At 43.4% G+C, this 27,193-nt stretch overlaps 1 protein-coding gene across 2 annotated transcripts in view; it reads left to right on the top strand.

Annotated features, from left to right (window-relative positions):
• Positions 1-27,193, top strand: part of NEK8 (NIMA related kinase 8) — a 112,215-nt gene that overhangs the window by 43,654 nt on the left and 41,368 nt on the right. For both annotated transcript variants that reach the window (XR_008889036.1, XM_056559085.1), the window contains exons 6-9: positions 7,099-7,178; positions 20,247-20,434; positions 25,735-25,882; positions 26,017-26,093. Coding sequence is in view for 1 of the 2 variants with exons in the window: in XM_056559085.1 (XP_056415060.1) it covers positions 7,099-7,178; positions 20,247-20,434; positions 25,735-25,882; positions 26,017-26,093 (493 nt within the window). In the remaining variant the exon portion in view is untranslated. The remainder of the gene's footprint in view (positions 1-7,098; positions 7,179-20,246; positions 20,435-25,734; positions 25,883-26,016; positions 26,094-27,193) is intronic.

The raw sequence follows: 27,193 nt of genomic DNA, 5'->3' as shown, positions 1-27,193 counted from the left end.
AGAGTCTCAGACTACAGGTTGGCCGACAAGCCCTACCCAGAGTTTGGATGGCGGCTATGGCAACCCCTACACGCTTACTCCCGATGCTGCCACAAGGAATGGAGCGTCAGCTACTAATAGCAGGAGCGGATGCCGCGGGAGAAAATTGCCTGATAATCCCACAAAACAGTTTTTAAAGAAAAAAAATTAACTCACAAGCTAACACAATAAGTCTGTTTATATCTAAAGTATTATCTCAATTTGTACATAAACTTTTCTAATAAACACAACAGACACATTGACAAGAATTCATGCAATTCCAGTCACCGAAACCTTGATGTAGAATCACTCTATGGCAATATACAGCATTATCTTGGAATTACAGCAATAAAAACCATCAAGGTATAAAACACACTGAGCGGAATGAGTTTGTTTTAGAATTACTTCAATTTGTTCTCAGAACTATTATTGATTTGATGGGGTTTATTACCATCAAACATGCGGATGGGGGCAGCCTGCCAGAAGCCTGAAATGTATCGGCAATTAAGCCCTAATCATAGGATCATATTATTTAGGTTTAATTGCTGAAATGCATCAGATACTGAGATCTTTTACCCACCAAGTGCTTGTTTGTATGTTTCTTCTTTTTTTTTTTTTAACAAAAAAGAACAATCAGTTTTTACCTTATCCTGACATGCTGGATTCCAAAAATCCTCCTGATGCGTAGCTATTTACCATCAAACAGTAGCTATCTTAAAAAGTTCCATAATGAGAGGCAACCGAGCATGTGTGATGCCGCTCCATTCACCCTGTGATTAATAAATGTGAGAGAAGTCAGCTTGTTATACGTTTTTATATATTCTTTTATATTACTCTTTTTATATTTTATACTCCATCTTGTATATCATCAGCCATGTTGTCTGTGATCCACCATCTTGTCTGTAGTCTTTCATTATGAACTGATCATGAACTTCACTAACAATTATGGCCAGGGAGCCTGTGATTCAAGGTTATAATTGCTGAGCTTACAGGAAAGCTTCAAGGCCATTTTGTTTGAAGCCTTAGGCTAAGTTTACACTTGGGTTTTTTTCTGGCAGTTTTTGGAAAACTGCCACTGCAGTTTTTGAGCCAAAGTCTGAAGTGGATCCATAAGGGAGGAGAATTGTAAGTTCTTCCTTTATTTGTCCTATTCCTTTTGAATACACTTCTAGTCCCATAAGGCTTTAACCTGCGTATTCCACCAGATTCTGGCATTCTGCGCCGGAATTTCATCCATGGAAAGTCCTCAGTGTGAACAGAGGGGCGAAAAAACTATTAAAGTCAAAGGAACTTTCATTTAAGACAGAATTGGAGAGTAATGCTTGCACAGAATTACGCAATAAATTTTCTTGTCAATTCTTTAGTGTGAACATTCCCTATGACTGAATATGTACTCTACATATAGAAGGGATGGAATTTAAATGATTAGATTGGCCTGTGAGTGTTCTTCTACCACAAAAAGCCTGCCAGTGGCTGTCCAGAGCATGACATCGTAAAGGAGCATTTTTAAAACCAGGCATAAAAGATGCCCCAGACTCCTGAGGACACCTAGTGAAAGGGGAAACATGTCGGGTGGGTTGCTGTTGTTAGGAATTTATTATTAGGTTAAAAGCATCCACACAGGATCAGCAGAAGCTGCATTGAGTGGAGATAGCTGTCTCTGAGGTCATCTACTTCTATATATGCAGACTCTTCATGCTGATCTATAGGCAGCTCTGGAATTATGCTTTTCACAAGTCTGTAGGTTTCACGTTTTTTGATTACATCAGAACGCAGGAAGGTGAAATTAGAATCAAAATGTATCAATAGTAAGATCACCAGTGGTCAAACACCAGCGGCTGTCTGGGAATGCTGGGAGTTGTAGTTTTGCAACATCTGGAGGTCCACAGATTGGAGGCCACTGCCATACACCTTAGATAGCTGGTCCCGACTCTATTCAAAGGGCAGTGTTCAGACTCATACTTTCTCTAGATCTGTACACTGCTACCCAGGAGGAGAGCTGTGAGAAACCGATCCCAGCCAAAGGGGCACAGGGATCAGCCATTGTTGAGTATCTAAAAACTTCTGACATGTTAGGCTATTCCGTTCATTTGATTGATCCGACGGGCGCTAGGACCGCACAGAAATGCGCTGCTTCATAGTCGGTAATTCATTTTCGAGTGGAATCAGGGGACAGGGGAATCGAGATTTCCACTGCAGAAATATCTTCAGCGGAAATTTCGCTGTGTGCACAGTGCAGCAGAATCCCATTGTAATCAATGGGACTCTGCTGCAGCGGAATGTCCGTGCGGAATTTACCTGTGGACGTTCCGACTAGGGATCGACCGATATCGTTTTTTTAGGGCCGATACCGATAATCTGTGGAGGTTAGGGCCGATAGCCGATAACTTATACCGATATTCCGGTATAAGTTATCGGCTATTTATTCCCCCGCGACACCGCTGCAGATCATTGATTTAAAGCGGGCGCTTTAATTCAATGCACTGCAGTGGCTTTTGCGGTGCCATAGGCGGCCGCCGCCACCCGCTTCTCTCCCCCTACCTGTCAGGGTGGTCCGGGCCATCCATCCTTCCTGTAGTGTCCGGCAGCATTCCGGGTGGAGGGTGAACCGGTCCGGGCTGTACTTCTTCTCCGGGGGTCCTATTCTCCACTCCGGGCAGGCTCCGGCCTAGTAACGCAGCATAGACGCCGCTGCGCAGTGACGCCCGTGCGCAGCGACGCACCTGACGTCACGGCGTAGCGGCGTCTATGCAGCGTACTAGGCCGGAGCCTGCCCGGAGTGGAGATGAGGACCCCCGTGGAAGAAGGAAAGCCCGGACCGGTTCACCCTCCACCCGGAATGCCGCCGGACACTACACGAAGGATGGATGGCCCAGACCACCCCCATTGGTGGGGGAGGGGCCCGACCGGTATAGCGGTATGGGCAAAAATCCATACCGTGGGAGAAAAAAAAAACGGTATCCGGTTCATACCGGTATACCGCCCAGCACTACGGTGGGGGGTGCGACGCGGTGCGGTGGGTCGGGGGGGCGGTCGCGGTGCGGCGGGCCAGGGGGGGGGGTAGCGGTGCGGGCGGTGCAGGGGCGGGGCATTATCGGCTTATCGGCAAGGTAATTGCCGATACCGATAATGCCCAAAATCGTGATTATCGGCCGATAATATCGGCCATACCAATAATCGGTCGATCCCTAGTTCCGACATTGCTTTACCATAACTTGTGAAAAGTATTTCAGAATGTTACTTGTCCTATAATTCCCTATCTGACTGTGATTCCAATTACATCCTCCCCACTGTAAAGTGAATGTCGATGGTGGGAATGGGTTGTGTAGGTGGCGGTTTTCATCTCTTTATGCCATAGCTATTAGAAGTCCTTTGCTGATAATTGCTTATAATAAATCATGCACCCGGTTACATAACATTAAGTGGCTATGATTAATGTGAAGTGACTTTTCCTTTAAACACGATGCATTTATTGTAAGATACAACCTCCTCAGAGCTGTCATTATCTTGATCTAAGATGAGGCGTCTGAATTCATGACAGGACTGTACTTACGCTTCACAAATATTTTACCCACAGTCTTCTCAGTTTGTGAGATAATGTTTTTTAGCCATTATATCTTTATTATGTTACCTATAGAGATTGTCATACTACACCAGTGTTTCCCACCCAGGGTGCCTCCAGCTGTTGCAAAACTACAACTCCCAGCATGCCCGGACAGCCAACGGCTGTCCGGGCATGCTGGGAGTTGTAGTTTTGCAACAGCTGGAGGCACCGTGGTTGGGAAACACTGTACTACACATTGGGGGACATACTCATTTAATTTGTGTAATTTGTGTTACAGCAATATAGATCACGTTTTTTTTTCTCCTCACATTTTCAAGGGTCCCTTTTGCTGAGTTCATTTTTTCGCCACTTTCATTTTTTTCGTAGTTAGGCGCCGAATTGTAAATCTCTGAAAATGTTGTCAGGAACAAGCTAATCCCACGTAATATTTCATGATTACATTATAAGTGCTCAGACAAGCGACCACACTGTGGATAAAACATGTCTGAAGGCAAATACATGAGGAAAATTGATGTCCACCATTAGTGGCGGATCCACGGCTGCTGTTTGCAGCCGGGACTCGCAGTCTATAAATCGAGCTCATCCCTCGCTTCATAGTGGGAGATTTATTAAAGCCTGTGCAAAGGAAAAGTTAACCAGTTGCCCATAGCAACCAATCAGATGGCTTCTTTCATTTTGCAGAGGCCTTGTTAAAAATGAAAGAAGCGAGCTGATTGGTTGCTATGGGCAACTGGGCAACTTTTCCTTTGCACAGGTTTTGATACATTTCCCCCATAGAGTATAAACTCGCCACAATGTACGTGTACGTCGCTATGTTGTAATTACCAGGGCACAGCGACTTACATGTACGTTGCATTTCCTCTAGGGGTTAAAGGGGTACTCCACCGGAAAACATTTTCTTTTAAATCAACTGGTGCCAGAAAGTTAAACAGATTTGTAAATGACTTCTATTAAAAAAAAATCCCAATCCTTCCAGTACTTATCAGCTGTTGTTTACTACAGAGAAAGTTCTTTTTCCTTTCTGTCTGACCACAGTGCTCTCTGCTGACACCTCTGTCCATTTTAGGAACTGTCCAGAGTAGGAGCAAATCCCCATAGCAAACCTATCCTACTCTGGGCAGTGCCTGAGACAGACAGAGGTGTCAGCAGAGAGCACTGTGGTCAGACAGAGAAGAAATTCAAAGAGAAAAGAACTTCCTGTGGAGCATACAGCCGCTGATAAGTACTGGAAGGATTAAGATTTTTAAATAGAAGTAATTTACAAATCTGTTTAACTTTCTAGCACTAGTTGATTTAAAAGAAAATGTTTTTCAGTGGAGTACCCCTTTAGATATATGTGCATGTGCAGTTATGGTGTAGTCAGGTGGTAGATCCTGTGTTGTTGCAACCCTATGAAGAAAAACATGAGTCTGAGTTTAAAAAGTTTTTTTTATATTTAGAATTGCCAAAAATAATATTCATGTTTTAATAATTGAGTAAATAACACACCCACCCCCCATCCCCTCCAAAAAAACAACCATTTTTATGATTTTCACACTAGAAAAGAGCAGGTCCGAAATTCACACCAGCATTTTTATTGTTCAGGCGGTGGAATGTCCGCACAGAAAAAAAGTTCTGAGCTAGTATCACTCGGAAATGCGCCCTCTCATAGACGGCAATGCATTCTATGACATGTCTATTCTTTCTGCGGACTCCGGAATGGGGATTTCCGCCATGTGCAGCAGAATCCCATTGAAATCAATGGGACTCTGCTGCTGCAGAATGTTTGTGCAGAATTCCGTACAGAAATGTCATTGTGTGAACATAGCCTTACCTTTTGAAAATATAATGTTAAACATAAAATGTATGTCACCACGCCCACTTTTGAAAAACTGACATGCATAGTGCAAACCTCGGATCATTTGTACAAAACTGGAACATTTTTGGTGTGAAAAGTTTTGACTATGTCCCCCAGTATGTCTGGTACTAAACATGCTGGTATTTGTAGAATGTTTTCACTTATACCTTTTTGATGTCATAAATATAGGCATAATAACCAGTCAAAGAGCCACATAGTATAAGTCAAGGCAACAAGTTATTCTTAAAGGGGGAGAGTTATCAAAACCTGTCCAGAGGAAAAGTTGCCCAGTTTCCCATAGCAACTAATGAGATCACTTCTTTCATTTTTAACAAGGCCTCTGCAAAATGAAAGAAGTGATCTGATTGGTTGTTATGGGCAACTGGGCAACTTTTCCTCTGGACAGGTTTTGATCTCCCCCAAAGAGTTTATCCCAAGATTAAAAGACAGGATAGTGGATTACTAGCTGATCAGTGACGGAGCAACAGCTGGTACCCCACGAAAGTGCAGTCAGTCGTCTGCCAAATAAATTGAGCAGCAGAGCACATGCTCGCCACCACTCCTTTCATTCTCTGTAGCAGTTCCATGTGCTCAACCCAGAAATGTTCGTTGGCCCATAGAGAATAACATAGCGGTGGCTGAGCATGCACACTATTGCTTCATCCACTCAGAGAACAACTGACCTCTTGTCTCATGATTGCCTGGGTCCCAGCAATTGGAACCCCCAACGATCTTGTGGATATTGTGGAGGTGTGTCACTTGTAAAAACTTTTGGCATCCAGACATGCCAATAGTTTAGATCACACCAAGTCGCAGTCCTGAGACCTGCTGCAATTATGAATAATAGCTGGGTGAAGTGCACGCTTAAAGGGGTACTCCAGCGCTAAGACATCTTATCCCCTATCCAAAGGATAGGGGATAAGATGCCTGATCGCGGGGGTCCCGCCGCTGGGGACCCCCGTGATCTTCCACGGCGCACCCCGTTAGAATCAGCCCCCGGAGCGTGCTCGCTCCGGGTCTGATTACTAGCGATCACGGGGACGGAGCATCGTGGCGTCACGGCTCCGGCCCCGTGTGACGTCACGCTCCGCCCCCTCAGCTGTCAGTCAAATCCGACTCTAGTCTATTAGGCTATTACTCACGATTGCATCGAGTTTCATGACTGAGACTTGGTTTGATCTAAACTTATGACATGCCTGGGCAACATATTGAATTTTTTTTTACAAATGACAGCAACACTTTAACAACAGTTTCCATAGGATAGGGGATAACTAGCTGATTAGTGGGGGTCCGATTGCTGGAACCCTAACAATCAGGAGAAAAGAGGTCAATTGTTCTCTGAGGGATGAAGAGGTACGTATCTGCTATCCACAGGATAAGAGATAAATATTTGACCTCTGGGAGCGCCCCTCGTCATCAAGCCCTCGCCTTATTGTTTTAATCTTATTCCAGTGGTAGAGCAACACCCATCTTGCTCCCTCTCTGGTAATGGAGTAGAGGTGCTGTGTTTTGTGTTAATATTTGCTTCCACATTTCAACTGAAGGTAAGGGCACACTTTTTAAGCCACAATATTCAGGTTCTGCAGTGCCAATGAATGAATCATTAGGTTGTCTAAAGAAGTTTCCCTTTTATAAAGTTTTAAATTTTAAAAATTATCTTTTTTTTTTTCTTTTACAGAGTGGAGAAGCCTCTGGCAGCAATGTCTGCAGTAAATCGTGGACGGCCAGCTGGCCGGATCCCCAGCGCCAGATCCCGCGGTGAGAATTAACAAGACTGATCTTCATTATATTACATTGCTTACAAATGTTATGTCATAATAATGAATGTAGATAGTTTTTTATTTATTTTTTATTATTAGGTTGAAAGAAACAACTGCGCAGTTCTATGTTCTTAAAGATTCTTGGTAGCGAGAACACAATTGCTGAGCCATACTTCTAGGTAGGGACATGTTCACACAGTAAACACTTTTAGGTTTATATAGTTCACATGGATTTATTACCTGCGTACTTTTCCTTTGCACCAAAAATTTTGACGCACGTGCGTCTTTTTCCCCATAAATATAAGCCAACTTTAACTGCACGTAGCGATCCTTTCTATTTCTGAAGGAAAGTTCTGCTAAGGAACCACCAGAATGTTTTTACTTTCCTATCTCAATTCCTCATTTGGTTTGCTTTATTTTGCTTTTTACTCCTTGGTTATTCCAAAACACTTTTAAAATAATTTGCATATAAAATATTTGTTTACAGTTCAGTTATTCATTAGATCACTTGTATATTGTTATTTTATGATCCAACAATTTAATACATTTACATAGGAAATGTTTGATAACTTATCATTGAACAAGCTTCGTCACATTAAAATAGCTTTGTAATCCACTTAACACTGTAGATCATTCTCCTTTTATTTTTAAAATTTACCGCTTTCCGTTATACTTTTCCCCAGCGCCCGGTAAGATGGTGGCGATCACTGATAGCCAGCCATCTTACCATGCGACCACGGGGGGTTTCATCCCCCCCCCCAGCGATCGCTGCTATCAGCTAGTCAAATCTGTCTAGCTGATAGCAGCGCGGTGTGTGAGTCCGGATCACGGGGATCGGGACACACACTGCTCTGCTAAGTGTCCCTTACCCGTCCCCCGGCGTCACTTACCCGGCCATGCGGTGTCCCGAGCGGTCCCAGCGTGAGCGGCGTCCTCCAGGCGGTCCCGGGGGTGGTGCGTCCCGGCGGTGAGTTTCCGGCAGCAGGGCGGCATCTTCATTGGCAGCAGTGAGATTGCCGTAAAGCGATCTCACCGCTGCCTCTGGGAGTTTCAAAATTGCAACTCCCAGCATGCCCAGACAGGCTTTGGCTTTCTGGGCATGCTGGGAGTTGTAGTTTTGCAACATCTGGAGGGCCACAGTTTGTAGACCACTGTATAATGGTCTCCAATCTGTGCTCTTCCAGATGTTCCAAAATTACAAATCTCAGCATGCCCACTCTGTCGAGGCAGGCTGGGAGTTGTAGTTCTGTAACATCTGGAAGACCACAGATTGGAGACCATTATACAGTGGTCTACAAACTGTGGACCTCCAGCTGTTGCAAAACTACAACTCCCAGCATGCCCAGACTGCCCAAGCATGCTGGAAGTTGTAGTTCGTCAACATCTGACCCTTCAGATATTGCCAAAATACAACTTCCAGCATGTCTGGCCATGCTGGGAATTATAGTTTTGCAACAGCTGGAGGCACACTAGTTTGGAAACATTGTTCGTTTCCTAACTCTTTTCCCAACCCGTGTGCCTCCAGCTGTGCCTCCAAACTATAACGCCCAGCATGCACTGACAGACCATGCATGCTGGGAATTGAAGTTGTGCAACAGCTGGAGGCACACTGGTTTGGAAACACTAAGTTAAGTAAAAAACTTTCAAGTGTTTTGCAACCAGTGTGCCTTCAGCTGTTGCATAACTACAACCCTCAGCATGCACGGACTGCCAAAGGGCATGCTGGGAGTTGTAGCAGTATGCCTCCAGCTGTTGCATAACTACAAGTTCCAGCATGTCCTTCTGCTGTCACTGCATGCTGAGATTTGAAGTTTTTCAACAGCTGAAGGCACACTGGTTGCGAAACACTGAGTCTGTTTCCTTGTTTCGCAACCATTGTGCCTCCAGCTGTTGCAAAACTACAACTCCCAGCATGTACGGACAGCATGCTCGGAGTTGTAGTTTTGCAACAGCTGGATGTTTCCCCCCCCCCCTCCCCCCAATGTGAATGGACAGGGTACACTCACATGGGCGGAGGTTTACAGGGAGTGCTGCAAGATTGAGATGCAGCAAACTCGCTGTGAACCCCCGCCCGTGTGACTGTACCCTAAAAACACTACACTACACTTAAATAAAATAAGTAAAAAACACTATATACATACCGCTACATAGCCCCCCTCCCCTCCCCAATAAATATGAACAACGTCTGGTACGGCACTGTTTCCAAAATGGAGCCTCCAGCTGTTGCAAAACAACAACTCCCAGTATTGCCGGACAGCCATTGACTGTCCAGGCATGTTGGGAGTTTTGCAACAACTGGAGGCACCCTGTTTGGGAAACACTGGCGTAGAATACCCCTATGTCCACCCCTATGCAAAACCCTAATTTAGGCCTCAAATGCGCATGGCGCTCTCATTTTGGAGACCTGTCATATTTCAAGGCAACAGAATAGGGTCACATATGGGGTATCGCTGTACTCGGGAGAAATTGCCTTACAGATTTTGGGGGGCTTTTTCTCCTTTTACCCATTATTAAAAGGAACAGTTGGAGTCTACACTAGTATGTTAGTGTATAAAAATAAAAGTATTTACACTGACATGCAGGTGTTGCCTCATACTTTACATTTTCACAAGAGGTAAATGGGAAAAAAGATCCCCATTTTTTGGGACACAATTTAGCCGGAGTACGGAGATACCACATATGTGGGCGCAAAGTGCTCTGCGGGCGCACAAGAAGGCCCATAAGGTAGAGTGCACCATGTACATTTGTGGTGATTTGCCAGGGGTGTCACAGATGTTAAATGAAGAATAAGGACATTGGTATAATTGATGTGTTATAATTGGGTGCAAAAAGTGGTATTATTGTGAGATTAAAACTCTACATAATGAAGAAAAAAAATTCTAAAACTAATAACGAGGACACACTTACTTTTTAGGTGCAGATACGCTGCAGACAAAGCTCCTACTAAATAGAGCTGGGTGTAAATTTATGCTCTGAGGAAAATTCTAAATTTAAACGCAATTCAAGAAAGTAGCTGCACAAGAATGATAAATTTAACGCAGCTGCGCCAAATTTAGACAACAGGCAGAGGGGTAAAAAACTTCTATTTTACACTGGAAATGATACATGTCCCCCAGTGTGTTCATTATTGTCACAGATTCCACACTGGAAAGCATGCGAGCCCACTGCAATAATGTGTCACAAATGTTCTGATACATCTGTGTCATATGAGCATGACCTAAAAAGCCTCTGAAATTTTGCCAAAATTACACATTGTAAATGTATTAGAAATAACTAGGGATGCACCGAAATTTCGGCCACCGGAAATTATCGGCCGAAAATTGATTTTCCCGCCTATAATTTCAGTGGGCGTGGCTTAAAGTAGAGCATGGTTTGGAACATACATAGGCAAGTCTGTGAGAAGACACACAGTTGGCGCCAAGAACCAGCGGGAGGACCTCATGTGAAGCAGTGCCAGTAGGTAATGCAAGTAGGTATTTCTTCCCCCCCCCAATGGTCCCATAGTTTGTAAATGGAACAGGCCACAATGGGGGTATTGAATTACTTAGTATTGCTCTCTCCAGCTCCACACTGCCCTGTCCGTGTGTCCCTGGCCACGGGAGGGAGCTCTGAGAGATGGCGGTACTCTGCTGCAGGGTGTTCCCCCCTCAGGTCCCGTACGAGCCCTCCATTATAAGGACTGTTTTTCCTCCCAGCAGTGCCGAGCGCTGAGAGGAGGGGAATTAACCCCTCCACAACCGGCCTCTGTATGAATACAGTGCATCCGTGCATGGGTGTAGGAAGCGAGCTCAGGAGCTAACCTTGCTTCATACTGGCCGATGCCGAACATCACTGATCCTGGTGGTGTCCAACATTAACCTTAAAAGGGTACTCCGGTGGAAAACTTTTTTTTTTTTTTTCTAAATTAACTGATGCTAGAAAGTTAAATAGATTTGTAAATTACTTCTATTAAAAAATCTTTACCGGTCCAGTACTTTTTAGCAGCTGTATGCTACAGAGGAAATTATTTTCTTTTTGAATTTCTTTTTTGTCTTGTCCACAGTGCTCTCTGATGACACCTCTGTCCGTGTCAGGAACTGTCCTGAGCAGCATATGTTTGCTATGGGGATTTTCTCCTGCTCTGGACAGTTCCTGATACGGGCATCAGGTGTCAGCAGAGAGCACTGTGGAAAAGACAAAAAAGAAATTCAAAAAGAAAATAATTTCATCAGTTGATTGAAAAACATTTTTTTCCCTCCGGAGTACCCCTTAAAATAGTCTTCGGTAGCTCAGTGGAGCTGATCGGGACACCTGCAAGGTCCCGGTCAGCTGGCTAATGCCGGACATCACCGATCTGGGTGATGTCCGCATTACCCATCTAGTTGATCGCAGCGTCTAAAATGGCTAACACACTCTTCGGTAGCTCAGTGGAGCTGATCGGGACGCCCACGGCAAAAAACCCGCAGGTCCTGATCAGCAGAGAGGACGGGCGGAGGTTCCTTACCTGCCTCCGGCTTGTCCGATCGGTGCTCAACTATGCAGGCAGCCTTAGCAGCCTGTAGTAATGGAGCGCCGATAACACTGATGAGTGCTGTGCTATGTGCTTCTATGGCACAGCATTGATCAGTGTTTGCTAACACGAGTGCATTTGTGTGTCTCCAGCTATTACATAACTACAGCTCCCAGCATGCCCTACAGCCTTTGACTGTCTAAGGCATGCTGTGGTTTGTAGTTTTGCAACAACTGGAGACACCCGGTAGAATACACTGTCCTATGGGGAGAAAAAGTGTGCAGAAAAATATAAGGCAATAAATGTAAAAAAAAGCCTCTCCCCTAAAAAGGTTAACAAAAATATTTGGTAACGCTGCATGCATAAATATCCGAACTATTAAAATATAATGATAAAGGGAACCAATCATCAGATTTTACCCTATAGAACGCTTGGCAAAAGCGTTATATATGGTAAAATCTTTATCCTCACCATCCCCAGGGGACGCTCCTGCCCCCCCAGGGATGGTGAGGATATGAACTTAACCCGATAACGACCATGGACGTCTATACTCGTCCAATGGCCGTTACCGGGGTATTACGCGGGCTCCCGACTCATACCGGCCAGCCCCCAGCTGATTCCTGTAGCTGGGGGCCGGCGTTAATAGCCTACATGCGGCGATCGCCGCGGCCGGCTATTAACCCTTTAGATCGCCGCTGTCAAAGTTGACAGCGGCGTCTAAAGGTGCCTGTATTAAGTCCCTGGTGGTCCAGTGGGGTGTATCGCCCCCCCCCCCCCCGCAGGGCGATCGTGGGGGAGCGATCCACTACTGAGGTAGCCTGAGGGCTTACCTCTCCTGCTGCGGCGGCTCCGGTGCTCTGAATGATAAAGCCTGGCAGGGCCAGGCTTTATCAATCGAGCGCAGAGCATGCAGATCATTGTGGTTTTATGAAACCACAATGATCTGTATGAGGAATCTAATGATTCCTCCTAATAGTCCCCTAAGGGGACTAAAAGTGTAAAAAAAAAAGTTTAAAAACACACACATTAACCCCTTCCTTATTAAAAGTTTAAATCACCCCCCTTTTCCCAAATTCCATATTAAAAATATGTAACCATAATAAAAATAAACAAATGTGGTATCGCCGCGTGCGTAAATGTCTGAACTATAAAAATATATCATTAATTAAACCGCACGGTCAATGGCGTACACGCAAAAAAATTCCAAAATAGCGTATTTTTGGTCACTTTTCATACCATAAATAAAGGAATAAAAAGCGATCAAGAAGTCCAATCAAAATAAAAATGGTACCGATTAAAACTTCAGATCACGGCGCAAAAAATTAGCCCTCAAACCACCCTGTACGTGGAAAAATAAAAAAGTTATAGGGGTCAGAAAAGGACAATTTTAAATGTATAAATTTTCCTGTATTTAGTTATGATTTTTTCCAGAAGTAAGACGAAATCAAACCTATATAAATAGGGGATCATTTTAACCGTATGGACCTACAGAATAAAGATAAAGTGTCATTTTTACCGAAAAATACTGCCTAGAAACAGAAGCCCCCAAAATTTACAAAATGGTGTTTTTTCTTCAATTTTGTCGCACAATGATTTTTTTTTCCGTTTCGCCATAAATGTTTGTGTAAAATGACTGATGTCATTCCAAAGTAGAATTGGTGGCGCAAAAAATAAGCCCTCATATGGATTTTTAGGTGCAAAATTGAAAGGGTTATGATTTTTAAAAGGTAAGGAGGAAAAAACGAAAGTGTAAAAACAGAAAAATGCTTGGTCCTTAACCCCTTAAGGACCAAGGACGTACCGGTACGTCCTTGGTCCTGCTCTTCCGATATAACGCGGGGTTACACAGTAACCCCGCGTCATATCATGGCGGGCCCGGCGTCATAGTGAAGCCGGGACCCGCCTCTAATAGCGCGCAGCGCCGATCGCGGCGCCGCGCGCTATTAACCCTTTAGCCGCGCGCTCAAAGCTGAGCCGCGCAGCTAAAAGTGAAAGTGAAAGTTCCCGGCTAGCTCAGTCGAGCTGTTCGGGATAGCCGCGGCTAATCGCGGCATCCCGAACAGCTGACAGGACAGCGGGAGGGCCCCTTCCTGCCTCCTCGCTGTCCGATCGCCGAATGACTGCTCAGTGCCTGAGATCCAGGCATGAGCAGTCATCCGGCAGAATCGTTGATCACTGGTTTCTTATGAGAAACCAGTGATCAACATAGAAGATCAGTGTGTGCAGTGTTATAGGTCCCTATGGGACCTATAACACTGCAAAAAAAAAGTGAAAAAAAAAAGTGAATAAAGATCATTTAACTCCTCCCCTATTAAAAGTTTGAATCACCCCCCTTTTCCAATAAAAAAAAAAACACAGTGTAAATAAAAATAAAAATAAACATATGTGGTATCACCGCGTGCGGAAATGTCCGAATTATAAAAATATATCATTAATTAAACCGCTCGGTCAATGGCGTGCGCGCAAAAAAATTCCAAAGTCCAAAATAGTGCATTTTTGGTCACTTTTTATATCATTTAAAAATGAATAAAAAGTGATCAATAAGTCCTATCAATGCAAAAATGGTACCGTTAAAAACTTCAGATCACGGCGCAAAAAATGAGCCCTCATACCGCCCCATACACGGAAAAATAAAAAAGTTATAGGGGTCAGAAGATGACAATTTTAAACGTATTAATTTTCCTGCATGTAGTTATGATTTTTTCCAGAAGTCCGACAAAATCAAACCTATATAAGTAGGGTATCATTTTAATCGTATGGACCTACAGAATACATATCAGGTGTCATTTTTACCGAAAAATGTACTACGTAGAAACGGAAGCCCCCAAAAGTTACAAAACAGCGTTTTTTTTTTTCAATTTTGTCGCACAATGATTTTTTTTCCCGCTTCACCATAGATTTTTGGGCAAAATGACTGACGTTATTACAAAGTAGAATTGGTGGCGCAAAAAATAAGCCATCATATGGATTTTTAGGTGTAAATTTGAAAGAGTTATGATTTTTTAAAGGCAAGGAGCAAAAAACGAAAATGCAAAAACGGAAAAACCTCCGGTCCTTAAGGGGTTAAGGGGTTAAATACTGCACTACAAAATCAGGGTCCAGTCTGATAGGCCATTCAGGAGTCTACGAGAGCTGGGTAGTAGCCTTCAGCTGTCCAAACATGCTGGGAGTTGTAGTCTTACCAATAAAAACTACAGATCACGGCACCAAAAAATAATCCCTCATATATCCCCGTATTTGGAAAAATAAAGAAGTTATATAAAAACTATATTTAAAAAAAAATGGTTTTCAGCCAAGCACAGCCTAAAATTTCAGTTTCAAGCAAAAATTTCCCTTTCGGTGCATCACTAGAAATAAGCATTAACCTATTTTCGCAAAATCATGTATATGTACATCACGCAATGCCCTAATTTGAGGCATAATGCCAGAAATGAACAGTGATTAACAGCCAGGCTCCCGCAGTAACAAACCCTTAGATGCTGGAGTAAATAGCTTCTGTGGCATCTAAGCGACGTGCATAAGATAATTGCACTGTACCAGTGGGTTTTAACTTTTGTATTTCTATAAGGCCCTGAAATGTAATAAAAATGTAAATTTAAAATTGAACTAAATATTTTTTAAAAATCCACACAACCCCTTTTTTTGGATCACACACCTTTTTACTGTTTTTGATATGCCCTCCCATTTCCGAGATATGTGGGGTTAAACACTGCTCAAAAAAATAAAGGGAACACAAAGATAACACAACCCAGATCTGAATGAATGAACTAATCGTGTGAAATACTTTCATCTTTACATAGTTGAATGTGCTGACAACAAAATCACACAAAAATGATCAATGGAAATCAAATTTATCAACCCATGGAGGTCTGGATATGGAGTCACACTCAAAATCAATGTGGAAAACCACGCTACAGGCTGATCCAACTTTGATGTAATGTCCTTAAAGGGGTACTACCGTGGAAAACTTTTTTTTTTTTAAATCAACTGGTGCCAGAAAGTTAAACAGATTTGTAAATTACTTCTATTTAAAAATCTTAATCCTTCCAGTACTTTTTAGGGGCTATATACTACAGAGGAAATGCTTATCTTTTTAGATTTCTCTGATGTCATGACCACAGTGCTCTATACTGACCTCTGCTGTCCATTTTAAGAACAGGAGAAAATCCTCATAGCAAACATATGCTGCTCTGGACAGTACCTAAAATAGACAGCAGAGGTCAGCAGAGAGCACGGTGGTCATGACATCAGAGAAATCTAAAAATATAAGCATTTCCTCTGTAGTATATAGCCCCTAAAAAGTACTGGAAGGATTAAGATTTTTAAATAGAAGTAATTTACAAATCTGTTTAACTTTCTGGCACCAGTTGATAAAAAAAAAAAAAAAAACAGTTTTCCACAGTAGTACCCCTTTAAAACAAGTCAAAATGAAGCTCAGTAGTGTGTGTGACCTCCAAGTGCCCGTATGACCGCCCTACAATGTCTGGGCATGCTCCTGATGAGGTGGCGGATGGTCTCCTGAGGGATGTCCTCCCAGACCTGGACTAAAGCACCCGCCAACTCCTGGACAGTCTGTGGTGCAACATAACTTTGGTGGATGGAGTGAGACATGATGTCCCAGATGTGCTCAATCGGATTCAGGTCTGGGGAACGGGTGGGCCAGTCCATAGTATCCATGCCTTCCTCTTGCAGGAACTGCTGACACACTCCAGCCACATGAGGTCTAGCATTGTCTTGCATTAGGAGGAACCCAGGGCCAACCGCACCAGCATATGGTCTCACAAGGGGTCTGAGGATCTCATCTCGGTATCTAATGGCAGTCAGGCTACCTCTGGCAAACATATGGAGGGCTGTGCGGCCCCCCAAAGAAATGCCACCCCACACCATTACTGACCCACCGCCAAACCGGTCATGCTGGAGGATGTCGCAGGCAGCAGAACGTCCTCCATGGCGTCTCCAGACTCTGTCACGTCTGTCACATGTGCTCAGTGTGAACCTGCTTTCATCTGTGAAGAGCACAGGGCACCAGTGGCAATTTTGCCAATCTTGGTGTTCTCTGGCAAATACCAAACGTCCTGCACGGTGTTGGGCTGTAAGCACAACCCCCACCTGTGAATGTCGGGCCCTCATACCACCCTCATGGAGTCTGTTACTGACAGTTTGAGTGGACACATGCACATTTGTGGCCTGCTGGAGGTCATTTTGCAGGGCTCTGGCAGGGCTCCTCCTCCTCTTCCCTGCACAAAGGCAGAGGTAGCGGTCTTGCTGCTGGGTTGTTGCCCTCCTACGGCCTCCTCCACGTCTCCTCATGTACTGGCCTGTCTCCTGGTAGTGCCTCCATGCTCTGGACACTATGCTGACAGACACAGCAAACCTTCTTGCCACAGCTCGCATTGATGTGCCATCCTGGATGAGCTGCACTACCTGAGCCACTTGTGTGGGTTGTAGACTTCGTCTCATGGCACCACTGGAGTGAAAGCACCACCAGCATTCAAAAGTGACCAAAACATCATCAAGGAAGCATAGGAACTGAGAAGTGGTCTTTGGTCACCACCTGCAGAACCACTCCTTTATTGGGGGGTGTCTTGCTAATTGCCTATAATTCCCACCTGTTGTCTGTTCCATTTGCACAACAGCATGTGAAATTGATTGTCAATCAGTGTTCTTCCTGAGTGGACAGTGTGATTTCACAGAAGTGTGATTGACTTGGAGTTACATTGTGTTGTTTAAGTGTTCCCTTTAGTTTTTTGAGCAGTATAATTTGTCTGACAAGTCAGGGAATTGTCAGATGGACATGAATTTAAAGTGAACCTGTCAGATGATTTTTAAAGCACAATTGTCATGAATTCTTACCCCCATAAACTTTTCCTAGGATGACAAAGATGTTTACAATTACAATTCAGGCATACCTTTTGGTGCGGTGAGTTTTTAGAGCAATCGCTCACTCCCGATGGCCCCAGTGCGCCTCTGTAATGTTAGAGGCAGAAAGAGAGCAAGCTCTTGGCCTCTAGTTATCGCAACGCATCGCCAGTAGGAGACAGGAACTGCTATTTTTTGTTCATATTGCCAGAAAATGGAATCTGAAGTGATTAAAAAGTTGTATGTACCCAAAAATGGCTCCCTCCCATAGAGAGACACAAAAACTGCTTTCTTTTTTTTTTTAGAGTTTTTATTGTGCAAAAGTAATAAAATGTAAAAAAAAAAGCTATCTGTATTTAACATAGTAATCTTTATACTGATCAATAACATAAAGGTAACATATTATTGCTCTCCGCATGGTGAATGGCATAAATAGAAAGCAAAAAAAAAATTTAAATGCCATTGAAAAAATAAACCCATCCTACAAAAAAAAAAAAAAATACAAAAAAAACAACCTTCCTACAGCTTTGATAACAGAAAAAAAAAGTTATGATTCTCTGAATGCAGCGATGCCAATACAGTGATCCCTCAACTTACAATTGCCTCAACATACAATAGTTTCAACATACAATGGTCTTTTCTGGACCATTGTAAGTTGAAACCAGACTCAACGTACAATGCTACAGACAGTCCAGATCTGCGAGACATGTCAATGGCCGGAAGAACTGACCAATTAGAATGGGCAATTTACTGGTAAAACACCTGTATTACTGAAGTGTATGCACTGACTGGTGTCTGGTAGCACCCCCTACAGTACAGGGAGGTATTACATGTTCTGTACTCTTTACCTGTCCTAGGGTTACCTGCTCCTTTGGACACGAGGTGAGGGCTGCTCCATGTTACATTTTTAGGACATTGCGTGTACTGTACATGACCCTGAAGAAGCTCCTGTCCTCTACATAGACCAGTCTTTGCCAAGCAGGGGCCCCCCAGCTGTTGCAAAACTACAACTCCCAGCATGCCCGGACAGCCTTTGGCTGTCTGGGCATGCTGGGAGTTGTAGTTTTGCAACAGCTGGAGGCTCCCTGATTGGAAAACACTGAAATAGACAGTGATTTACAGCTCCCAGCAGATCTTTCTTACTTTTATGTATAAGGACTTGCTTTATCTATATTAATTATATACTTATTTTTCTTTAACACTTTTTCCTATTTTTGGATGACCTTTTGGGGCTACAGAACCAATTACCAGGTTTCCATAGAGTTCTGGTCTCAACATACAATGGTTTCAACATACAATGGTCGTCCTGGAACCAATTAATATTGTAACTTGAGGGACCACTGTATAAAAAACATTTCTGTGGCCCTTACCGCCAAAACAGGCTCAGAATGTAAGGTGTTAATTATTTTAGAAATGAATTTTCTACATGAATCTACACATTGGCCACCCCCCCCCCCCCCCCCAGTCCCACCAGGTTACTAAAGTCGATGGCAAGTGATTTATTCATGTTATACACAGCCTGGAATAGAACTATCCGGGTGCCCATAACTCAGTCCGATGCCAGCCTGTGCTTGTTCCTTTGCCGTGTTCCCCTGAATTTATGGGACATTTCCTGGAATGTACAGAGATATCATTTGTCAGTAATGTGAACATCCTACCGGTTGTAATGAAATGCTGCGACGAACTGGCCGCCCATTTATTTAACATGACAGGTGCCTATTACAGATCCAAAGGCAAATGCGTGCAGCGCATTCCAGTATTTCCTATTATCACCAGCGTTTGCCAAGACATGTTGTGGTGGAGCAGAGTATTCGGAAGTTGGCTTCGTTGTCATGTTTATGTTGTTACACAGGAAAAGAGAAAGAAATACGCAATATAATGCACACCCACAGTAACTGTAATCCCAAAAATATATCTTTATTACATATAGATATTACAAAACGCAGACAATACAGTTAAAACCAATAAAAAAAAGGCCCAAATGGCCACTGCACAAACGAGGGGGGGGGGGACCCCCTAACAAAAGAGGGGGAGAAACCCCACCCAGGGCACCTGCCTCCACAAATAAACAGGTTATCAACCTATCATACAACAAGAATGTTAAATCAATACAGTCCTGTCCCCACAACACTGATAATGTATATACAACCTGAGTATCCTTAATATATAGCACACAGACCTCAGACAACACCCCTGAGGAAGTTGCTGACGGGCAACGGAACGCGTGGGGTCTCTAGGGGGGCACCTGCCGTACTACTCCTCCATCTATTGTCCTCCACTACCAGTCCCCTGTGCTATATATTAAGGATACTCAGGTTGTATATACATTATCAGTGTTGTGGGGACAGGACCGTATTGATTTAACATTCTTGTTGTATGATAGGTTGATAACCTGTTTATTTGTGGAGGCAGGTGCCCTGGGTGGGGTTTCTCCCCCTCTTTTGTTAGGGGGTCCCCCCCCCCCCTCGTTTGTGCAGTGGCCATTTGGGCCTTTTTTTTTATTGGTTTTAACTGTATTGTCTGCGTTTTGTAATATCTATATGTAATAAAGATATATTTTTTGGATTACAGTTACTGTGGGTGTGCATTATATTGCGTATTTCTTTCTCTTTTCCTGTGTAGTTATTGTTGTTTGGTACGCTTAATAGCACCCCTTTGTATATGATGCTGAGCCCGCCCGTCTTTTATATATATATAATGTTTATGTTGTTTTCTCAGGTGGCCGTGTGGGGTATTCTCCTGCAAAGCCAGGTATTCCTCCCCCTCTATCCTCTGTGTACACTTGGGGTAGTGGGATCACCACTCCTCTCCGCCTGCCAATGCTGAATACAGAGGTGGTCCAGGTGTCTGCAGGCAGAACTCAAAAAGCCGGAGTCACCAAGTCTGGGCGGATTATCATGTGGGAGGTGAGCATCCGTGAACTCTGACCCATGTAACAAACACGAGACCTGTACCTGTTTTATAGTAATAACAAGGCACGTAAAGAATACATAGTAAAATGGAAAGGTAAAGTCAGGGACAGGAAATTTATAGGGGTTGATTCATCGGGCAGTGCCTAAAAAAATGAGCATAGCTATATATGCTGGAAAGGGGACTTACACCTAGGATCTACCACACTATGGCATTTGATTTTATCACCCTCTACGTCAGTGGTCTCCAACCTGCGGACCTCCAGATGTTGCATAACTACAACTCCCAGAATGCCCGGACAGCCGTTGGCTGTCCGGGCATTCTGGGAGTTGTAGTTTTGCAACATCTGGAGGTCCGCAGGTTGAAGGCCACTGCTCTATGTGGCACATAAGTTTTTCATACTTTTCTAGCAAGAATATTCTGGTGTTTTGTGTGAACAAGGTCCTATGCCAGTCCCTCTTTTTTCTAATATACATATTATAGGTTAAACAGAAGAAAGGGAAGATGAAATTGAGTCGAGATAGTTATACATAGTAGATAAAGAATGGCTGAACCCAATGAGAGCCCATACATGATTAGCCAGTATGCATATATGAAGAGGAGTCAGAAAGAATAGCTGTCAATCAAATGCTTATTTGTCGAACTAATTTAAAGGGGTTATCAAGGAAAAAACTTTATATATATATATATATATATATATATCAACTGGCTCCATAAAGTTAAACAGATTTGTAAATTACTTCTATTAAAAAATCTCAATGCTTTCAGTACTTATGAGTTTCTGAAGTTAAGGTTGTTTTTTTCTGTCTAAGTGCTCTCTGATGACACGTGTCTCGGGAAATGCCCAGTTTAGAAGCAAATCCCCATAGCAAAGCTCTTCTAAACTGGGCATTTCCCGAGACACGTGTCATCAGAGAGCACTTAGACAGAAAAGAACAACCTTAACTTCAGAAGCTCATAAGTACTGAAAGGATTAAGATTTTTTTTTATAGAAGTAATTTACAAATCTGTTTAACTCTCTGGAGCCAGTTGGTATATATAAAAAGGTTTTTGCCTGGAATACCCCTTTAAGGCTATGTTCTGCTGCACCGTGCACACAGCGAAAATCCTGATTTTGGCAACCGCAGTAATAATGACAGTACCATTGAGCATTGGGAGGAAGTGACCTTATGAAGAGAAAGATTGTTTCTTTCCAATGCCAGGCAGGGAGATTGCTGGTTAAGCCCTTCTCTTCCCCTCTCGCTGCATAGGACGGACTCTATGGTAAGTCTAATAAAAGTTGTTTGGTAGAGTACACAAAATTTTTCGGGTTTGTCTGCACCAGGCATTCCCAGAGTTCTTCAGGATGGGATTTTTTGTTGTGTAAAGTAGGTACATGCCTTGTGTATCTCAGACCTGGGTCTTGGTATTAAAGACCATCAATATATATAAGCCAGTGTTTCCCAACCAGGGTGATTCCAGTTGTTGCAAAACTACAACTCCCAGCATGCCCAGACAGCCAAAGGCTGTCCGGGCATGCTGGGAGTTGTAGTTTTGCAACAGCTGTAGGCAACCTGGTTGGGAATCACTGATATAAACGGACCTCTGTGCATGCTCTTCTGTGTGTTATGACTGCACAATATACTTTACTTACCTTTCTTATACACTGCTCAAAAAAAATAAAGGGAACACTAAGATACCACATCCTAGATCTGAATGAATGAACTAATCGTATGAAATACGTTTAGTCTTTATATAGTTAAATGTGCTGACAACAAAATCACACAAAAATTATCAATGGAAATCAAATTTATCAACCCATGGAGGTCTGGATATGGAGTCACACTCAAAATCACAGTGGAAAACCACACTACAGGCTGATCCAACTTTATGTAATGTCCTTAAAACAAGTCAAAATGAGGCTCAGTAGTGTGTGTGGCCTCCACGTGCACGTATGACCTCCCTACAATGCCTGGGCATGCTCCTGATGAGGTGGCAGATGGTCTCCTGAGGGATGTCCTCCCGGAACTGGACTAAAGCATCCGCCAACTCCTGGACAATCTGTGGTACAACGTGTTGTTGGTGGATGGAGAGAGATGTGATGTCCCAGATGTGCTCAATCGGATTCAGGTCTGGGGAACAGGCGGGCCAGTCCATAGCATCAATGCCTTCCTCTTGCAGGAACTGCTGACACACTCCAGCCACATGATGTCTAGTATTGTCCTGCATTAGGAGGAACCCAGGGCCAACCGCACCAGCATATGGTCTCACAAGGGGTCTGAGGATCTCATCTCAGTCCCTAATGGCAGTCAGGCTACCTCTGGCAAGCACATGGAGGGCTGTGCGGCCCCCCAAAAGAAATGCCACCCCACACCATTACTGACCCACTGCCAAACCGGTCATGCTGGAGGATGTTGCAGGCAGCAGAATGTCCTCCACGGCGTCTCCAGACTCTGTCACGTCTGTCACATGTGCTCAGTGTGAACCTGCTTTCATCTGTGAAGAGCACAGGGTGCCAGTGTAGAATTTTCCAATCTTGGTGTTCTTTGGCAAATGCCAAACATCTTGCACAGTGTTGGACTGTAAGCACAACCCCCACCTGTGGACATCGGGCCCTCAAACCACCCTCATGGAGTCTTTGCGCAAAGGTGAGGTAGTGGTCCTGCTGCTGGGTTGTTGCCCTTCTACGGCCTCCTCCACTTCTCCTGATGTACTGGCCTGTCTCCTGGTAGCCCCTCCATGCTCTGGACACTACACTGACAGACACAGAAAACCTTCATGCCACAGCTGGCATGTATGTGCCATCCTGGATGAGCTGCGCTACCTGAGCCACTTGTGTGGGTTGTAGACTCCGTCTCATGCTACCACTAGTGTAAAAGCACCGCCAGCATTAAAAAGTGACCAAAACATGAGCCAGGAAGCATAGGAACTGAGAAGTGGTTTGTGGTCACCACCTGCAGAACCACTCCTTTATTGGAGGTGTCTTGCGAATTGCCTATAATTTTCACCTGTTGTCTGTCCATTTGCACAACAGCATGTGAAATTGATTGTCAATCATTGTTGCTTCCTGAGAGGACAGTGTGATTTCACAGAAGTGTGATTGACTTGGAGTTACATTGTGTTCTTTAACCCCTTAAGGACCAAGGACGTACCGGTACGTCCTTGGTCCTGCTCCGTAATATAACGCGGGGTTACATGGTAACCCCGCATCATATCACGGCGGGACCGGCGTCATAGTGAAGCCGGGACCCGCCGCTAATAGCGCGCAGTGCCGATCGCGGCGCCGCGCGCTGTTAACCCTTTAGCCGCGCGCTCAGAGCTGAGCCATGCGGCTAAAAGTGAAAGTAAAAACTGTCGGTTAGCTCAGTGGGGTGTTCAGGATAGCCGCGGCGAAATCGTGGCATCCCGAACAGCTTACAGGACAGCGGGAGGGTCCCTACCTGCCTCCTCGCTGTCCGATTGCCGAATGACTGCTCAGTGCTTGAGATCCAGGCATGAGCAGTCAAGCGGCAGAATCATCGATCACTGGTTTCCTATGAGAAACCAGTGATCAATGATAAAGATCAGTGTGTGCAGTGTTATAGGTCCCTATGGGACCTATAACACTGCAAAAAAAAGTGGAAAAAAAAAGTGAATAAAGATCATTTAACCCCTCCCCTATTAAAAAGTTTGAATCACCCCCCTTTTCCCACAAAAAAAAAACACAGTGTAAATAAAAATAAACATATATGGTATCACCACGTGCGGAAATGTCCGAATTATAAAAATATATTGTTAATTAAACCGCTCGTTCAATGGCGTACGCGCAAAAAAATTCCAAAGTCCAAAATAGTGCATTTTTGGTCACTTTTTATATAATTTAAAAATGAATAAAAAGCGATCAATAAGTCCTATCAATGCAAAAATGGTACCGTTAAAAACTTCAGACCACGGCGCAAAAAATGAGCCCTCATTCGGCCCCATACACGGAAAAATAAAAAAGTTATAGGGGTCAGAAGATGACAATTTTAAACGTATTAATTTTCCTGCATGTAGTTATGATTTTTTCCAGAAGTACGACAAAATCAAACCTATATAAGTAGGGTATCATTTTAATCGTATGGACCTACAGAATAAAGATAAGCTGTCATTTTTACCGAAAAATGTACTACGTAGAAACGGAAGCCCCCAAAAGTTACAAAACTGCGTTTTTTTTTCAATTTTGTCGCACAATGATTTTTTTTGCCGTTTTTCCGTAGATTTTTTGGGCAAAATGACTGACGTCATTACAAAGTAGAATTGGTGGCGCAAAAAATAAGCCATAATATGGATTTTTAGGTGCAAAATTGAAAGAGTTATGATTTTTTAAAGGCAAGGAGCAAAAAACGAAAATGCAACAACGGAAAGCCCCCCGGTCCTTAAGGGGTTAAGTGTTCCCTTTATTTTTTTGAGCAGTGTACTAACATACTCTAATAATATTGTGTTTGTTCTAGATATTGTGCATTTTATATTATTTGTATCAATTACTTACCTCACCTTGAGCTCCTTACTCCTCAATGTACTATACATTGCTTTGCGACTTCGTCAACTGATGTATCCTATGTATCATTTTGTTGTCTTTGCTTCTTTTATGTTTACTTGTATTAACTTGTATATTAAAACTCTTAATACTAAAACTATTGAACCAAAAAGTTGTTAGCTCGCAAGATAGACTTAATGGGGAAACATAGGTAAAGTAAGAATCATCCCTTTTTACTTTAGCATGTAAGTTGCAATTAAATTCCAGTAAACATGGCCGTCTTACATTCCCTATGTCTCATGATCCTAATAGGTGATTTATTCAGCGATGCTATGGAGGAGTGTTAGTGAATGCAGCACTTAGCATGATGTTTTTATAACACAGATCATATAACTAATGCCATCCTATGAGTGTTGTCACAGCTCTGCTGTTCATGATGAAGAATCCTCTTTATCTTTCTTCTTCTAATGCCTTTATGGACCAGTCTATTAAAATGTAATAGTCTTTGCATTAGGAGAATTCAGTGTAATCTGATTTAATGTGTTCTGTTCCTATTCCAGCATAGTCTATTGGGGGGAATATATAATTCACTGCACCAGTGCAGAGTGGCAAAATTGCGTACATTTTTGGCACAAATCCTGCCTTTGAGCCAAACAATGTTGCACAAACTCCCACTTGGTGCAAAATAAAAAAAAAAAAATAAAAAAAAAAAAAGTCTGACACTGGGAGCAATAAATCCCCCCTATGACTTTTGTCTAATACAAATAATTTTAATTTAACTAGATGTTCATTTACTAATTCTTTTTTGTTATCCTCTAGGCTCCTCCGGTAGGCACTGGAGCTCCTTCTCTTCCTGGTTCTATAGAGCATGCACAGCCACAGTTCGTTTCACGCTTCTTGGAGGGCCAGTCTGGAGTTACCATAAAGCATGTGTCGTGCGGTGACCTGTTTACGGCCTGTTTGACAGGTGGGAATAGGACAGATGTATAATGTAAAGCTTGGAAAACCATTGGGAGACGTAGTATTTGCCATTGTAATGTTCTTCAGAGATATAATACAGTGGATGTAAATGACTTCAATCCGGCTTTCATTTCTCTCCAGACCGGGGTATCATCATGACATTTGGCAGTGGGAGCAATGGTTGCTTAGGACATGCCAATTTCAATGATGTCACTCAGGTAAGGTTTATTAACTGCGACGCCTGAACTTTATTATACTGTTGGTTTAGCTAAATACATGAAAGGTCACTTACTGGTGCTTTAGATGAGCGATCCCCATCATCTTCCTTTCGAAAAGACAGTGGAAAAAGTATTATATGTGAAAGTGGGTGCCCATGTAACCCTTTTTTAGGTCACTTGGGAAATAAAAGCAGCACCTCAGTGGTAAACTACTCCCCTTTTTTGGTACCGGATTGGATTATTTCTCCACAATGTTCTGTACCAGCCCTCCCAGTTGCCTTCAGTGTCTCTGTAATTTTTATTTAATTTAGTTAAGCTGTCTGACCGCCATCTTTCCTTCCTGGCACTTGTGTATAAGCACCACCAACAATTGTTTATTATTTAAAATGTTACTGTCAGTTAAAAAAAACTTTCCATATGTCATAGATACACGTCAAAAGTTGTGACTGGTTAGGATCTTTGTGATCACAAGAACATATGAGCCCTTGTCCCCCACTATCTCCATGTTGCAGGAGATCGGCTCCATAGACTTCCTGTAGAATATAGAGGAGATGACTGTAAGACAAGGGCTCAGCTGAGCGCTTCTCACCATTTGTTTTAGAGACCCCCTCAATGCAAGTCTATGGGAGGGAATGTGGCAGCCGTCATGCCCCTCCTGTCGATTGCATTGAGGGGGTGGGGCATGATGTCATGAGGGTGGGGCCGAGACGTCACAAGCCCCCGGTGCCAGCTCTAAGCATTCAGAACATTTTGTTCTGAACGCTGAGCAGCGGCGTACCCCTTTAAGTGTTGAAGATTGGTGCTGTCACCTCCAGGCTTTTGAGGGCACAGATATTACTGCCTCCCTGTCTCTGTGTGTTGAGTTCTACAGCACCCACTCTCATTCATTCACACAGGTTTGAGCAAAGAAAGCTGGACCATACTGATCGGTACGCCAGTTGGGATGAGGCTGTGTTCACTTTTACGGGGCCAAATCCATCTTTTTGTTCCTTTTTAAAGGAGCAGATTAACAAAAACAACAATGTAGTAGCTCTTTTGCCCGATAGACCCCATTGACTAATAATGGGGTTTATTGTGGTGGTCATGCACGCCATCCTTCT

This window comes from Hyla sarda, chromosome 2 (assembly GCF_029499605.1).
Source record: "Hyla sarda isolate aHylSar1 chromosome 2, aHylSar1.hap1, whole genome shotgun sequence".
Classification (NCBI taxonomy): Eukaryota; Metazoa; Chordata; class Amphibia; order Anura; family Hylidae; genus Hyla; species Hyla sarda.
The sequence above is the reverse complement of the archived record's forward strand: the minus strand, read 5'-3'. Positions and strand labels throughout refer to the sequence as shown.